Genomic DNA, 18,601 nt, shown 5'->3' with positions numbered 1-18,601 from the left:
TCGTTAATAAAGGGAATCTAAAGAAAGAATAACTGATCAAACTGACATAAAGAAGATAATATGGTATCTGACGTAATCAGCCAAGCTGAAAAGAAAAATATGACAAAAAATTCCAAACATTCAGTAACTAACTACTAACAACAATGGGAAAAGACTGAGCTCACTTGCTGCTGAATGCTGTGAAGCAACAGCAGATGGCAAGAGACCATCCAGATCAGGCTAGTATTAGACGCACATGTGGGCCGCCTCAAAAATATGTGGAGGAAATAGACACATTGTGAATCATGATCACTGGGAACGAGTCATATAGGCTGAAAAACAGTTTTGAGGCAGAAAAATGATCAATGTAACCCTCACATTATTTTTCAATTTCTTATAAGCCTGAACCTTTTTTAAATTCACATCTAGCAGATTGGATGCCATTTATAAACTCCAATGCTACTACAGGAGCTCATTTAGGGTAGTATATATATTCTTGTCATTAATTATACCACTACAGTAATTTTTAAAAGACAACTGGCATAAAATTACAAATGTGAATCACCAAAATACAGTCACAAGACGTACTCACCACAAAACAGACAAAGGAAACTACATAATTCTGGAAACTAATTCATCGTCAGATTCCCTGTCTGGATAGCCTGACTAGCAAATACAATCCACTGCAGAATGTTACCAAGCAGCATTATCAGACAATGAGTATAGCCTGCCTTGTACTTAAATACACAAATACTATTACTTGGTTATAACTTATGATCATCTATAATGTTTACTACCTGTGTATTAGGTACCACTTTTAATAAATTTACTGGTTACCTTAAGATATTTCTAAATTGTGTAACAAACATGCTAAATCCCACAGCACACTAGACAGTTACAGAAAGTAGAAAGAATATTTTTGAGTAGTTTCTAAAAATCATCCCCATAATGCAGTAAGCTTACCTCCTCTTTTGTCTACACGCTTAATGATGACTTCAGTTCCTCTGAAAGAGATGGCCTTCATATTCTGGATATCAACTGTAAATGGTGTCTTACGAATTTTAACTACAATGTTTTTTTTCTTTTCATTGTAACCTTGTTCAAGTGCAAAGTTTGCCAAATTGTCAAATGAAACAAATGTATCTTTCTCCTTGTACTGCCATTCCACAATACTGGAGAGAAGTTCCGCATCCCGTTTCTTTGTCTGCTCATCTCTCACCTCCTTGATCATCTTCTGAATTGAAGTACATGCTGTCAGAACATCTCTAGTGAGTCCACACACTTGAATAGCTGAATAATTTTCTTTATTTTGAAATGTAATTATTATCTGCATCTGTTTCTGGAGCTCTTTCAACTGCTGATATTCTCGTTCACCAAAACAACTTATGGAGTCATCATTGATACTTTGTTCAGTATGTTCCTTTACAATCATAGTGCTTAACCAGGACACTGTGTCATCCACATTGTTTCTACATTCCCCACAAATCTGAAAAATTGCTGGTGGGACAGCACTTTCCATTATGATATCCTTTTCAGTAGTAGAGCCTTCATTATCACGATTGGGTTTAGTGAAAAGGGCTGTTAGTTGAAAGACAGAAGACAATTAAAATCCAATTAACTGTTTTCAGAGAGAATCAAAATGCATAACATATTTTAACTTACACGTAAACTTGCCCCACCAAGATTCTGGTTCTGGTAAGCTGGTTTTCTCCCTTTTTTGCATGCTCTTATAAAATTCTGCTGACATGTGGGCCTGGAAAATGACAATTCTAACAATTTTCAGACACTGTGGACTCCGTTGGCTTGAGAAGTCAGATATGGCATCTATCATGGCATCAGCAGCCATTGCAGGATTCACATGCCCCTGTCCTGCAAAAAATAAAATAATATTTTCAAACACTGCTTAAAGACTAATAATGCTAAGCTTACTAGTACATTAAATTAAGCATTGTGCAGTGTAAATGACAGAAACAGCAGGATTAATAATAATATCCATTTGATCATCAGCTAGGCCAGTTGTACATCCAAAGCCTTTTCAGGGGCAACTCAGGAGGAAATCAAATCTTGTATCCCAGGACCTGTAGCTCACACCTTAACTCTGCATCAACTGCCAGACAAATATTTTACTAGATCATCAGCTTGCTGCATGTTCCCTAGTTCTTACCTCAATGCAAAATGGGCATGTCACAAATGTAAAGAAAAAGATGCAACTAATTAAGTGCTTAAAAAAAAAAAAAAAAAACAGAGGCTATCAAACTTCATAAAAAGGAAGCACTGGCTTGGGAAAGAATAATGGATCTGATATGATATAATACTTACGTAGAAAAGAAAGCTGTACTAATATGACCACCACATCTCTAAATATATACTGAAGATAAATATTAGCAAGGGCATCTGGGCAAGATAAAACTTATAAATAAAAGAACAATAACACAAAAGTAGACTCTACTGAGAAGCTAATAAACAAAAGAAAATAGGTACGCTATGCTAAAGTCCCAACGTACTCAGAACACAAGTGAATCCAAAAATAAAGTAGCAGGACTGAGAAGCTACAAACTTAGTGAAGCAAAAAGGCAAAAAAACAGAAACTGAAGTGACAGACCAGCCGAGAAGTGAAGACTTTACCACGGAGACTTTGATACAGGCAAAATTTTGACATGAAGAGTCAGAAAGTCTGTAGAAAATGGTATAACAGACACTGCAAGATACTTTTAGAAAAGATACACCGCAAAGTAAAATGTTTAGAACATATTGCAAACTTGGTTGAAATTAAAGTTAAGATTAAACAGCAGGGGAAAGCAGCAGGCAAAGATGATGTTCTCAGCCATGAAGAGAATGATTTAAGGAAAGATCTGCTTGATTTAAAAGACATTGACTCTCATTTAGGATAGATGAGAGAAAGAGACTATCGAAAGTGAGTAAGATCCATCATGTTAGAAGACTGATAAAACAGATGAACACAGTAGTAACTGGGACCATTAACAGAGAGTCATGTGATTTAACAGGAATAAGCAAAATATACTACTGTGTAGCCAAACTAATACCAGATAATAACACCATAAAAATGCACAGTAACAAAGGAAAGGAAGGGGTAAAGTAAAATCTCGCTATGGAAGCACCAAGTAGTGAGAACAATACAGTAACTGAGGCAAGGAATATCACTACTACAGGAATACAGAAAAGGATCATCAAAAAGTTCTTAGATGCGATAAAAGTGATGCAGAATATCATAAGAGAGTGGGTTCATAGGTTGGTACTAGGCTATCGGCCCTAGGGCCTATACAAGCCTAGCCATAACAATTCCCTGAATATTTCTTCCCACAATATTTACTTCCCTGGACACCTGTCTAGCAGGGCGACTGACGTGATCCCCGGGGTGAATTCCCTATCTCCCATCTCCAATAATAAACTTAAAATATCAGCACAGGCAGAAAAAAACATACAGGATATGCATAGAACTATGAAGAAAAAGTATAAAACAAGCAATTCATTGATGACCTCAAAAAGTTTTATAGAGAATTGGGAAATAAAACACCAACAATGGTAATACGACCTAAAAAAAGAAGCAATTGATACATTTTGGAGAAGTATTTATGAACATCTGTGAAACATAACAAAGATGCTAAATAGACATGAGATAAAATAAATGATAGTATATTTTAACACAAAGGATATGAAATGGAATGAAACAGCAGCCAGAGAAATAAAGACACAATTAAGAAAGGCTTCTAATTTAAAAACCCCAGGTCCAGATGCAGTACCCAACTTCTAGCTAAAAGTATCAACATCTTTGCCCAGTGATTTAGCCTTGAGTAAAAATTACTAATATGAACATTCTAAATTGACAACATGCTTAACAACAGAAAAAAATATACTCCTCAAAAGTGAGTGTGCAAACTATCTTAATGATTACAGGCAAATAATTATTCTAGCGGAAGGCAGAAGACCTGGAAGTTGACTGGACAGAAACCACAACAATTCAAGGAATTACTTAGGGCTCTAGCATCTCAGGAAGAAGAGCAAATAGACGGAGTTAAAGAAGAATGGCAGCACCTGAAAACACCATATGTGAGGACGACAGAACAGATACATGGTCAAGATAGGTATGGAAACAAGGTACATAACGAAAACTGGTGGTGGAATGCAGAAGTCCAGGAAGTCATCAAAAGAAAGGAGGAGTGCAGGAAAAAGTGGGAGACAGAAAAGATGGACCCGGATAGGAAGGAATACTGGTTGGCTAATAAAGAGGCTAAGAAAGGAGTTACAGTAGCATAGAAGTGAGCATCAGGGCACTCTACCAGCTTCTGGAAAGTGAATCAGTAGGTGAGAAAAAGAAAGTTTGTCAGGTTGGGTCAAGGGAATGACAGAAAGATAAAGAAGATAGTCAGACACCCTTCATAAGGGATGCCAACAGCAACCTGCTCACCAGTCAACAGGACATCTAATGTAGATGTAAGGAGTACTTCCAGCAGCTTCTGAATGAAGGAACCCCACATAAGCTGTACTTCCCCAGATACAACCTACGATGAGAAAAGAACAGGACCCACCACAGAAGAAGTAAAAATAGCACTAAAGAAAATGAAGTCAGGGAAAGCAGCATGCTCAGAAGAGGTCACAACAGATATGATCAAGATGTTGAGAGAGGTAAGGGAGAAATAGCTCCTGAGGGTATTCATAACAGTGTGGAGAGAAAGGTGTATCCCAGATGACTGGAGAATAAGAATACTTGTACCAGTGAACAAGAGCAAAAGGGACATCCGCAAATGTGGACAGTACAAAGGTACCAGACTCCTGTCCCATTGCATAAAAGTTCTGGAGAGGGTGATTGATAAAAGGATATGCAGAGCAGTAGAAAGTAAGATGGGAGGTAAGTAGTTCTGATTCAGATCAGGATACAGCACAACTGACTCAATGTCTGCAGTGAGACAGATAGTTGAGAAGAAGCTAGAGATGAGGAAAGAGTCCAACTGGACATTCCTAGAATTAGAGAAAGCCTATGATAAGGTCCCAAGAAAGCTGATTTGGGCAGTCCTGTGGTGGTTTGAGGTCTCAGAAACATTTGTAGAATTAGTGCAAGCTATGTACAAAGACCCAATGACTCAAGTATGAACAGTGTTTGGTCTCACAGAGGGGTGCCCAGTGGGAGTGGGTGTGCATCAGGGCTTAGCTCTGAGCCCAGTGATGTCCATACTGGTGATGGAATACATTAGCAAACAGGTTGGAGGTGACAGATACACAAAGTTACTGCATGTAGACAATGTGGCATCACAGTCAACACTGAGCAAGAACTTCAGCAAAGGACAGGGGAAGGGAACGCAAAACTGAAGGCACATGAGATGAAACGGTGTACAGATAAGATAGTGGTAATGGCTGCAAATGGGGAAATCAGAAGAAGCTGAGAACTGAGACAAAAGGTAAGATAGTGGAACAGGTTAACAGCTTCAAGTATCTGAAAGGGGTGGTTGAGAAGAAGGGTAGTCTGAATGAAGAGGTCAAAACTAGAGTCCGAGGAGCTGCAGCCAACTGGCATAGAGTGTCAGATGTACGTGTATGACAGAAGAATGCTAAAGACGCTGAAAAGTAAGGTGTACAAAACAGTGTTGCAACCATTACTACTATATGGTACAGAAATCTGGGCAGTAAAGGCAGAGCAGTTGAGGAAGTCAGAGATGATGGAAATGAAGTGGCTGATATGGATGATAGAATGCACAGTGATTGCACACTGTGGGACAGACGAAGAAATGATGACAAAACAGCAGACTACAAAGTAACCCCAATTGCAGAAAAGATCAAAGAGAACAGATTATGGTGGTTCAGGCACATGTGCAGAAAAGCAGAAGACAATCTGATGAAAAATATCTGGGACAGACAGTAAGAGGGCAAGAGAAAACAAGGGCATTCAGCAAACAGGTCAATGGACTGAATGAGAGAAGACCCGCAACAGTCAGGCATGAGTATCGAAAAAGGAAGGAGTGTGGCATTGAATTGAGAGACAGATGGTGACATTTAACAAGACACTCCAATCCCATGTAGAAAATTGGGAAAAAAGGGGGTTGATGATGAACTTGCCCTCCAGTAATATGCAAGTTATACAATGGATCTGATGCAGTCAGAATTTACAGTCACCTACAAAAATTATTTTATTCTATTTTTTATTTAACATTTGTTAACCGGGAAAGTCTGACTTGGAACGAAGCCAATTTTCAGCAGAGGCCCGGGGAGAAATGCTCCAGATGCATATCTTTGTAATGTGGGAGGAAACCAGAGCACCTGGAGGAAACCCACATGAACACAGGGAGGACATGCAGACGTAGCACAGAAGGATCCCCAGCTGAGAATCGAACCAGAGAACCTCTTGCTGAGAGGCGACAACGTTACCGCTGCACCACTGCGCCATCCAAATTAATCATGGCAATATAACAGAAAGGTAAAAAAAAAAATCATACAGAACAAAGAAATATGTATTATTAAACAAAGCAAGAGAGCTGTAAAGAGGGGGTGGAACCTAAGCATGGTATGAATGAATGGAATACAAAAAAAAAAAAATTGACAGACGTCTAAATATGTGGATTATGAAATGCATACATATATAAAAAATAAAAATACTTGGCATTTATAAATTGCACAGCAGTCACTATAAAACTATAGGAAACCTTGTCATAAATTAATCATGATAAACATAAATGAATCATGATAAATGTCAAATTAGTATCCCAGGGTGATTATTTGTCACCACTGCTGTTTTGTCTTACCTTATCACATTAAGTTGTTAACTAAACAGACTTGGTGATGGTTACATCTTGACTTCTATTAAACTACTTTGCCCAGTGGCATGCCATCCACTTTCTGTGGATGATTTAAAACTGTATCACTCATAAGACAATCAACTGCAACTGTAGATGGTTAAACATTTTTTTCAGATAGGAATGATATTTGGTCTTGAAAAGCAACATTTATAGCAAGAAAAGTGAAGCATCAAGAAAATGTCAACTGTGAGGAAGTGTATAAATAATCTGGGAATATATGAAAGGTCTGCAATAATAACATGAAGAAATGAGAGCAAAGCTCAGTAAGGAATATTTCAGAAAACTATATCTAATACTGAAAACTGACAACTTCCATGAATAAAAGTCAAGGTATAAATGAATTTGTTTTGCCTGTTCTACCTTACAGCTCTGCATGATTTGCTAGACCCAAAACGTGTAGAATCAGTTGCACAGTAAAACAAGAAAAAACTGTGATGATAAAGGAATGATACAAGAAAAGCAGTGCATACAATCATTAGCGGACTGGAGATCCGCTGTGGCGACCCCTAACCGGGAAAAGCCGAAAAGACAAACAATAAGAAAAGTAGTGCATGGCACCAATTATATATCCCTTGAGCAGAAGAAAGTATGGGTCTCATTGAAACTGATTTTATGTGCAGGTTTGCAATTACTGAGTTGCATATATATTTGTTCATCATCAGATTCATAAACAAGGAAAGTTCTGAACCATGAAGAAAACAAGTCTAAGATGACATTTTTGCTCAGATTAGCAGAAGCATTTCAGAAAGGAGGAGGTACAAAAATAAGACCAGAAGTAGATAAAAAAAGGCATAAAAACAAAATGAAAAAAAAAAAGAATACAAAGATCATGACAAGAGGAAAAGGAAAAAAGAATGAAATCCTACAATTATAGTGACAGGTACAGAGGACTGATGGAGCAACCACGTGTTGATTACAATTTTACACATGACATAAAGTGCAAATGAAAGGTGAGTTTAAGCCAGAAGATGAAAGGTTAATAATGGCAGCTCAAGACAGTAAACTATATACATGTTGGTGGTTTGCAACATTTACAGAAAAAGTAGGAGATACAGACAAATGCAGGTTCCGCAGTACAGAATAAGAAACAGCAGGACATCTTGGTGGTGGTTGTGATGTACTTATGACTAAGGGTCTATATACTGAAAGGCACAGTAATGTGACAAGGCTGGCATGCTAGGGATTGAGCAAACTTTACAATCTACAGGAAGCTGAGAATTGGAAATAGCCACAAAGAACTACTGAAAATTAAGTACTGATCACACTGGATCATCCAATGCCAATAGAAAAGAAAGAAAAACATACTGTAGTTGAAGAAAGGACGCAAGTAACATTAAAGCACAGAAATAGCTACACCTAGCAATTATAGTACCCTGTGTACCGACAGACATAAAGTTACAAAGTACCATGATACACAAGCAGAAATTAAAGCAATGTGGAATAAAGACACCCAGATAGTTCCAACAGTAGTAGGAGCATCATGGCGAATAGAAAGAATTTTCAAGCCTACTTAAATATGTTGCCAATGCAAGTAACATCATATGAACTACAAAATAAGGGAATTATTGGTACACTACAGGTGCTGAGAATCGCACTCTTGGCAAACATTAAAGACCAAAGCAATACTAAACTTATAAACTTTAATCATCATGTTAGAAACTCTTTTAACATTTGGTGACATTAAAATAAGGACAGTACACTACTCAAGGGTCTAAACTTACAACAATCAGAAGTAGATACGCCTAAAGAGGATAGGACAAAGGTAAAAGGTACCCAATTCAGAGGATGAATCTTAAGACAATTTGTTAATTGATTATGGTAAGCAGCTACATATCTGCTATATAATATCTAAAAGTACCGTTTGCACAGATAGCCACCAGGAAGAATCCCAAACTGTACACACAAACCTCTCAAAAATACACATAAGCAAACAAGGCCAAGTGAAGAAAGACAGGCCAAAAAAGCTGAATCTTGAAGCAAAGTGTCAAAGGATGTTCAGCTCACACAGAAGAGATCTAAGCAGTATGGCTTATCGGTTCCCAAGTCTTAGTCTGAATCTTGAAACTAATTTGCTTTGCCTGCTCTGACTTTCAAGATGCCTGACTGTAATAGCCCCATGCTAATATTTTCTACTTCTCATATACATATCAAGATTATTTTTGAAGGGAGTTAATTACCTGACATTTTTTGATTACAATAGGGAACTTAATCCACAATCTTGGAAGGTAATGCATAATGCATCTACCCCATTTCTGTACAACTGATATTGACTTTTAGCATTAGGTTCCCTGATATGTTGGCAGCTCCTCTAGCAGTGCATTCCAAGCAGACTTCATAACTGAGCTACATCAGACACTGCCTTATAGATCAGTCAAAAGTCACCCTTTCAGTAACCTATGAAAAGCATAACATAATGACTGTTTCTTGGGCTTCCAATATGGCTGCACACTGAACAGCTTATTTTTTAATTTCAGCTCTTCCAGTGTGAAAACAGAAACCCAGAAAAGAGAGCCAGTGAAATTGTCTTTATGGGTAAATTTCAGTTACTGGCTAGTAAGTGCATTGCCTGGATGCCAGAAAAAAAAAATTAGAGAACTTGAAAGAAAATCAATCACAAAAGTCGAGGCGAAAGCACTGGATAGAAAGAATCCTGCAGCTGTTTAGCAAAATGCAAGACATGACTTCCAGTAATCTAGAGGAAAAAATAAGTCAAATGTGCACAGAGCCGATTAAAATAAAAAACACAAAATGAGTATTATCAACTCAAATAACAAAAGGCTGGAAAAATGGAAGAAGCTTTAAACAGATATTCAGATGAGGTAATAAAATTGCAAAAATCAGAAGTCGAAATGAAGAAAATGAGACTGCTTAAGAAGAGATGTTTCAAAAAATGGTAAAATTAGAGGACAGAGCACACAGGAAATAGTACAGTTGTGTAGATTTAACATAAACGTAGATGTTTCAGTGTATTCACTGTTGCAGTCCTGACTTGTGTGATTTCCTGTCATGAAAGCTCTTGGCTGTTCTGACTACCAGAGAAAAAATCTCCCTCCTCCAAGAGCTGGCAGATGTCCTGACTGACATCAGTATGCTTGAGTATATAGGAAGCCAGCCAATGTCACCATTTCAGTCTTTTCGTGCCTCCGGAGGTAGGAGCTCCCCAAGATGGGTACTAAAGTAAAGGACCTAAGACACAGAACCTAACCAAGGGCAGGGGCAAAAAAAGGGGGGGGGGGTCTTTGGCTTCAGAAGAAGTCTGTACCAGACTACCTTGTAGGCTAAGGGGGAAGGAGGGAGGGAAAAAAGACTGCAACAGTGAATACACTCAAACATTTACATTTTATGGTAAGTGTATGCAAATGTACTATGTTCTTCCTGTTTCACTGTTGCAGTCCTGACTTGTGGGGTGATTTACAAAGCTGAAAAGGATGGTGGAAGGTAGATTAGGGAGAGGACAGGATGCCCTGCAGAATGGCAGTGGTGAATCCTGCTCTGGACCTGGAAAAGGCTAACAAGTCATAGTGTTTGGTGAAAGTATGCATAGATGACCAGGTAGCAGCTTCCAGAATTTCCTTGGTAGGGTCTCCTTTTAGAAAGGCAAGAGAGGTAGCAGTAACCTTAAAAGGTCAAGGAATTTCCTAATCCTTTTTTTGGATTGTGGGTAATCCTGAGCTTCCCACTGGAAATGCTCCCTCATGGCATAAACAGTTTCCCCCAAAGGTAATGTCCTGGGGGAAGCAGAAGCCACATTTTCTTCAGATTCTGACTCCTCAAAGGAAGTCAGTTATGGTTCTTCATCAAAAACAGAATCCTCCTGGTCAGAATCTTCAGCAGATTTAAAGGGTCAGAAAGGACTTCTGGTGTACGGTCCCTTTTCCTTTTCCCTGGGGAAGATTCAACAGGGGGTTGTTTGGATATGACCAAGGAAATTAAATCTTCAGCTAAGGTAACCAAATTCTGTTGATAACCTTGTGTGTGGGAGCCAATAGGCCCAGAGGAAGTTTCTTTATTTGGCGTAGCTCTTGGTTTGGCCCTAGTTATGTCCGTAATTCTGATGCCAGTCTCTAGAGAAGAATTTGCAGCTAGAGTTGTCTGATACTGCAAAGAAGCATCACCGGGTAAAGCGCATTCATCGGAAGCTGAGGCCTGCTGAGTGGCCCCAGACCTCACTGATGAACCAAGTCCTAAGCCCTGTGTGGAAGTTGAAGGACTTGACGGCATATTGGACTATGAGTGGGTCTTGATAGAAGCCTGTGCCAGCACCTCAGTCGTGGAAGGGATCTGCAAAAGCGCTTTGCCTTCTTTAGGAATCACAAGCCTTGGAAGACTAGCTGACAAGAGACCGATTGTCATTTGAGGTCCTAAACCTGAGTAGTTTTTCTTTATCCCTTTTGCGCTTAGGGAGCTCAAGCTCAGAATGACCAGGGAACACCACTGGACACTTACAACCAGATGCAACACTAAGGTGCCTAGCTAAGATCTCGGCCCTATGCCTAACAGTCCTAAAGTTGAAACAGTCACAGAAATGGCTGTAAGGTACATAGTAATCAGGGCCTAAACAGGTGACACAGAAAGAATGGCAGTCTCAATGTGGAATCTGCTTAACACAATGGAGACAATTATTAATCTTACCTGACATGAGTCAAATAATGATAAAAAGGATACCCAACAGGGCACCTAGATTTCAGATGACCTCTCGCTGGTGCAGACTGACTGACCCACTGAAACACTGCTTCGGATTCTGATGGCAAGAAAAGACTGAAATCTTGTCTTTGGCTGGCTCCCTATACACTCGAGCTTACTGATGTCGATCAGGGTATCTGCCAGTTCTTGGAGGATGGAGATTTTTTTCTCTGGTAGTCGGGCCGGCCAAGAGCTTTCACAGCAGAAAATCCCACAAGTCAGGACTGCAACAGTGAAACATGAAAAAGATCTTGAGATTTTCTGCTGTACCAGAGAAACTGGAAAGAACAGACTGTATTAATTTATGAAAGCATAAATAAAAAAATGAACTGGTATTTTCCAGCAGGAGTTGTTAATTGAAGGGGTACATAATGCTTATGCTCCAATCCTAACCATGAGAAAGCAGCCAACACCTCTAATAGTAACAATGCAACCCTACCAGCAGGAAGAGTTGATTCTGACAAAACTATGTCAGAAGGTGTGACGACCCTCCTTTGTGACAGTAATCAAGGAGCCTGAATCCTCACCAATGGCACCTGTAGGGATTGTTAACTTGTAGGAAAAATAGATACACCCAGTATTTCCAGATGCAGCTCTCTGCAACAAGCACAATTTCCCTTAAGAGCACACAGGGAACATACCCAGCCTGGGGTGTGGATTTATCTCTCTCTCTCTCTCTCCCCAGGTCCCCAGTAAGGCTCCCCACTGGCACAGCTATAGAGTTAAGTCCTTAGCTGAGTGTCCAAGCCAAGTCCTTCACCACTCTCTCTGTGAAACCAGTGCTTCATATCCCTGCTCCAAGGAGCTGACACACACACACACACACACACACACACACACACACACACACACACACACACACACACACACACACACAATAACTATGCCTCCTTCTACCCAGACTATCAAGTAATTACACCACCACCAGACATTCCACTGCCAGCTACTCTAAGGCTCTTGCATGGGTACTCAATTATGCTGAGTGAAATTAATTTTAATACAAATGAAAGTTTGGCCAATGCAGTAAGGCTTTCAGAAGTGGCCACAGAGTCATCAAATAGGTATGAATACTCTCAAAGGTCAAAATATTCTTTAAAGGACCAGCCACGTTGAAAGCTTTAAATATATTTATTAATAAATAATAAAAGAACATGAAAATACGAAATATCTACTTACAATAAACACCAGAGTTTCAATCACAGGAAATATTAAAATAAAAAAGATGGATAGCTCCACACAGATACAAAAAAAAAAAACACAACGTAACTAATCTCACTGTATTTTCCTGACTAATACATTCCTCACAAATACATTTTCAGCACAAGCACTTGTACAAATCAGTCTGATATACGAAAGACATATAATTCTTTATACAATTTCAGTTAGCTATGTTGGCATATGTTACACATCCACTGCCCTACTTCTCCTGGCATGGCTGGCAATACATCACATCCTCAAAACAAAGCAAAAAACCAACAAATTAATAAAAGAAAAACACTCCAAACCACAGAAGTATTGTCGTAAGCGCTTTCGTTTACTCAGAATAGGCAAACTTCATCAGACAATTCTCTTACAATAATAAAACCCTTAAATAGAAAAACTTAATTGACATCACCATAGCAAATAACACAGACAAAACTTTTAAAAGGGCAATGCACCAAAAGGAAATGTATAATACTAACTATAAACCCTAAACAGAACCAATTTAAAACCATTTTAAATATGTACAATCTAAATATAAACTCATATATAAATACATAAATACATATATAAATACAACCATAAATAAAATAGCATTATCTCATTAATGCTTTCATTTTTAAAATGCTTCCAATAGAAACTAAATCATTCAAACCAGGGTAAACCAGGGCATTTAATTTTAGTTGCCACATTAATTCCTTTTCATCCAATCTTAATGAAAACGGCCCACCCCTTACGTTTTCAGAAACCTTATCAATAACAGTAAATTCAAACATATGGTCAGGAAGGATAAAATACTAAAAGATGGAGACAGTAGAGTGTGTGTGGAAAATGATTACTCACTGTACACCAGGCAGAAGAGGAGTATATTTATTCCAGCAATCAGGGAATGTTGAGAAGCAGGTCTGAGATTCAAGCTGCTGTATCCAGCTATCTTCAGAATATTTTTTCTGGAGCATCAAAGTCATTTTTGATGCAGAACATGTTAAGGAAATGCGCAAGTTTGTCAAACAAAAAGTGAGCTACCAAATAGAAGGGGATTCTACTGCTTATTCTTCTGATAATATATCTCATGCAGAGAAGATGCCAGTGAAATCTTTTCCAATGTTCCAAAGAAAGATGCTTGAGAGACAGAAAAAACATAGAAGTTGACTAGAAGAACCAGGAGTAAACTGGAAATGATCCCGAGACTGGAGCTGGGAGATGAAGATTAACAGGAAGCAAACCAACAACTCAGAAATTAATGAATAAATGGGGGAATTACAAAACATCAGTCACATTTGTGAAATACAGCTGAACAAGAAAGCCTGGAAATTGTGGACGTTTTTGACATTGTTGAACTTGTAGGGGACTCGAAAGCATATGCACTACTTCATCAGGATTTATGGGATTCCTGAAAGAGAAGAGGGAGACAGTATGAATCAATTCTTTAATACCTGGCTATTTAAAACTTTGAACCTGCCTGAATCTTTTTCATTTGCCAGTGAAAGGGTACACAGATTACTTTCTAACTCATCTTAAAAAAAAAACTTTCACCAAGGTCAGTGATCGTAAGATTTTTCTCAAGTTAAGATAAGGATTTTGTCTTAACAGCTACATGGACTAATTATCCAGTTAAATTAAAGAAAATGTTACAATATTTAACAATAACTATTCAACATTAGTGATGTCAAAGAAAAAAGCAAGTGTTAAGTTAAAAGCTTAAAGAAAAATAATATTAAAGCACAAATCTTGTTTCCACCAAAAATAAGGATCAACCTTCCAGAAAGAAAGAAGATTAACACCTTGGAAGATGCAATGGACTGGGATCTATCAACTTCTTTGAAGATAAATGATTAGTTAATAAAAGCCAAAAATGGTAAAAAAACTGAAGGACAAAAGAAAATCAATGTATTTCATGGTTATGACATCTTATTGAATAAGTGCTTAAATACTTATGAACAGGTGCTGAATATTACTTTTTATAAGGTAAATAATTTCTTTCTCTCTTTCCCTACTTCAGATGGTAACTAGTTCCCTTTTAAAATGTTAGAGTTTGACTCATTTAGCTATATATGAAATTAAAGCCACTTATTTTCATTCAGAGTTAAAAAGGTTAAACTATAAATTTTATTTAAAGTTAATCATTATTATGATGAAACTTATGTTAGGTGGCACACTTTCTGATATCTTGGCATAGTTGGTATAGTACTATTAAATAAAGGCAAGATGCAACAAATGATACTAAAGAGGCATGCTAAGTTATATTTTGGGTTCTTAAAATGATCCAGTAGTTTGCTACTGATAGTATACTTGACATGCAGTAGCACCCAGGAAAGACATACTGTGTTATAAACAAAGTATAAAAAATATAGCTTTTTACATACTGCATATAAAAGTTACTATTTGACTGATATCAAATTAGAGTAACAGTCACACTTTTACAACTTAAACCTGGATCACACATAATTGTCATTCTTTTAATGCAAGTTTATATGCTATATCTCCTTTAAAAATGACAGTCTGCTTTATATTAAAGATCTCATGCAAATAGTACTTGCTGAATCATTAAATGCTATTTCTTTGAGTACAATGGCTTTTTAGTGGTTGGGATACTTTGAGATGGTGTATGTTGTTTTTTTTGATGGTTTGGTTGAGTTTGAGGGATTGATGTGTAGTGTGGATGTGGCTTGGATTCACTTGTGAATGTTTTTGTGTGAATTGTAACTGATGGACTGTTCATTTTCAAGCCCTTATCATGAAAATTAGCTTTAAACAACTTAGTGTCATAAGCACTTTTGTGATGCTGCAGCAGTTCTGAAAATTCTAACAACTGTCCAGGTTACGTCTTTCTATCCAAAAGTAAATAATCATAATATTTTGAATCATATGCTAAAATGTCAAAGAATACAAGTCAGATAATAAGAAAAAGGAAGTTAGCTGCATTCTAAACCACTGTCAGTTATTACATAGCTCTGAATGCTTACTACCGATAATATACTTAACATGCAATAACACCCAGGGAAGTTATGCTATGTTATAAATAAAGGAAAAAAAAATATTTTCTTACATATATAAAAGTTATTACTGGAATGTTATCAAATAATCAGAGTAACATTCACACTTTTACAAGTTAAACCTGGATCACACAACTGTCATTCTTTTAATGCAAGTTTATATGCTAAGTCTCCTTCAAAAAAATGACAATCTGCTTTATATTAGACATCTCACATAAATAGTGCTTACTGAAGCATTACAGCTTATTTTTTAAAATACAATAGCTTTTTACTGGTTAAAATACTTTTAATTTTTTTTTTGTTCTTTTAGTGGTTTGGAAGGGTTTGAGGGATTGATATGTAACATATAGGTGGCCTTGATTCACTCATGATAATTTTTGTGTGAATTGTAGCTAGTAAACTGTTCATTTCCAAGCCCCTGTCATGAGGACCAGATTGAAGCAGTTTAATTAGAGTCATGAGCACTTTTGTGATGTTGTGGGAGTTGTGAAAATTCTAAGAACTGTCCAGGTTGCTTCTTCCTGTCTAAAAGTACATAATCATAATATTTTGAATCATAGGCTAAGATGTCAATGAATACAAGTTAGATAATAAGCAAAAGACAGTGAATTGCTTTCTAAACCACTGTCAGTTACTAAATAGTTCTGAATAGTTACATTATACCAGAGGATAGTCTATATACTAACCTACAGAATAACATTTCTGATAAAAACATTTAGGATTGTATTTCTCGGTAGTGGTGCTGCGGTAGCGTTGTCACCTCACAGCAAGACGTTGTTCTGTTCGATTCTCAGTTCGAGCGTCTTCTGTGTGGAGGCATGTGTGAATAGGCATGCCTTCGTTGAAGGTTGTGCATCAGGGCTGGTAACTCGGCACGTAAAAATCCACTACCAAACATTAGTGGACCGGAGTTCCGCTGTGGCGACCCCTAACCAGGATAAGCCGAAAGACACAACAACATTGTATTTCTCAGTTATTGGCTTTTTAATGATAACAAAACTGAATAACTCAGAAGAATTTATTATGGAAAGCTTGAATCTTAAAAGGGGAGATTTATCAGAAGTTTGTTCAGATAATGTTAGACATAACATTTAAGGAATTGTTATATACAAAGTATATAATAAGTTCTGTAAGTAAGTGTGATTTCATTATCCATGTGTTTTTTTCTTTCTCTTATATGTCTGATTGTAAATGCATATCTATTAATATTAATGGAGTGATAAAGAGGGGGAGTCTTTTCAAATCATTGCAATTACATAAAACTCAAATAGTATTTTCACAGGAAACACATTTACTTACTAAAAATGTAAATAAACTTTTATTAAAAATTATATGTTTTTTAATAGGTTCTGGCTTCAGAGCTAAAAGAAAAGGCACACTCATTTTATAGGTTCATAGGCTGATACTAGGCTATTAGCCCACAGGCCCTTATAAGCCTAGGCAAGAATTTTGCCCATGTTCCCACAGAGTCAGCACCTGATTCCCTTGTCCATTAGAGACACGGGTGGGATCCTAGCATAGCTGGCTTTAGGTACCAGCGAACCCTGCAGTCGCTGGGGCTCCCTGTTCCCAAGGGGCCCCAACAGCAGCAAATTGTCATATCCTGATATTTTGTAACATGTCTGTCAAACCAACAAAAGCTACTACAGCATTCTTGTATACTTACTAAACCACATGACATGGATAATAACTCTTATTTATATCTCCTTTAAAATTCAAAGATATTTCTGGTTGTAGTAACAGTGTTTTGTCAAGTAATAGGCATCACTGACATAGTGCCCCTGGCTTAGTTAAATCCTGCTGTTGGACATGTTCTCCACTAAAACTAACTTCATATCCAGCTTTAGTTCCTGCTATATGCGTGGCTGCAGGGGGTCCCCCTTAATCATCCTTGACTGTGTGGGGGGCCCCACAAAAGCTGCTGCTGGCTGGGGAAAATTAGGAAGAGGAAATGTATTAATTTCATAATTATGCTCTTTTACCTGAACAGGGCTGATATATGACCCTGTTAGGATGAAGTTGATAATGAACATGAGCAAGTTAAGCACTAGATAGTTCAGCAGCCCAGTGTGACTTATCTCGGTGCAAATTTTGGCTTTAAGAAGAGCTGAAACTTCCGATCATCAGGGATGGTTTTCTCTTTCAGGGAGTTTTATGAATAAAAGCAGAACACCAGATACTATAACTCTCAATTAATTTGCTTAAGAATTCAGTGCAATCTCAAAAATAATAAAATAATGGCTCAGAATCAGGACTACATTTTAAATACTACTCTTATTTGCTCAGAAAGTTAATCGAATAACACCTTTTGCATCAACACATATTTTTGAACAATAAGTGTAAAACTCAGATGTCTGGATTGATTGACTGTTTGTAATCTTGAATGATTTACCAGCAAATCAAACTTTTTACGAAGGAGAAAGCAAATGTATGAACAAAATCAGGAACGTCTGTGAAATCAGGGACAGTGACAGGTATGCATTACTGCCCAATGAGTTAAATAAATGACTTACCCCTGCTGGTGTTTGACAATTGCTAGACAGGTGTTACTGAGCTGGTGTGGCAGTACCAGTGTTGCACAATGTATTGCTGTTTGCTGAAATAAGTACAAAACGAGTACTGCTATGGCTTATTGTGTGTGTGTGTGTGTGTGTGTGTGTGTGTGTGTGTGTGTGTGTGTGTGTGTGTGTGTGTGTGTGTGTGTGTGTGTGTCCATGTGTAAAAAATATCACTGATTTTTAGTTGTGCACACACCTAATAATGCCAGGACACAGACACTATTCTTCTGGGTATCAGTAAAAAATGTACATAACAAGTAATTATATTTCAAAAGTAAGACAAAAAATATATCACAGAACATTCAGGCACTTAGATCGTCTTAGAGTCTGGTGGTCCTTACTCACCAGACTGCATAAATGGGTACTGGGTGCTCCCTTA

General features: G+C 37.6%; 1 protein-coding gene across 1 annotated transcript in view; it reads right to left on the bottom strand.

Moving 5' to 3' along the window:
* Positions 1 to 916: 916 nt before the first annotated feature.
* LOC122804002 (protein mono-ADP-ribosyltransferase PARP14-like) overlaps positions 917 to 18,601 on the bottom strand; it is a 1,683,704-nt gene continuing 1,666,019 nt past the window's right edge. The window contains exons 14-15 of the mRNA XM_044073683.1: positions 1,642 to 1,848; positions 917 to 1,557 (exon numbers count right to left, since the gene is read on the bottom strand). Coding sequence (XP_043929618.1) covers positions 917 to 1,557; positions 1,642 to 1,848 — 848 coding nt within the window. The remainder of the gene's footprint in view (positions 1,558 to 1,641; positions 1,849 to 18,601) is intronic.

The sequence above is a fragment of the Protopterus annectens genome, chromosome 6.part0, assembly GCF_019279795.1.
Source record: "Protopterus annectens isolate FY-2018-M chromosome 6.part0, PAN1.0, whole genome shotgun sequence".
In the NCBI taxonomy this organism is placed as follows: Eukaryota; Metazoa; Chordata; order Ceratodontiformes; family Protopteridae; genus Protopterus; species Protopterus annectens.
The sequence above is the reverse complement of the archived record's forward strand: the minus strand, read 5'-3'. Positions and strand labels throughout refer to the sequence as shown.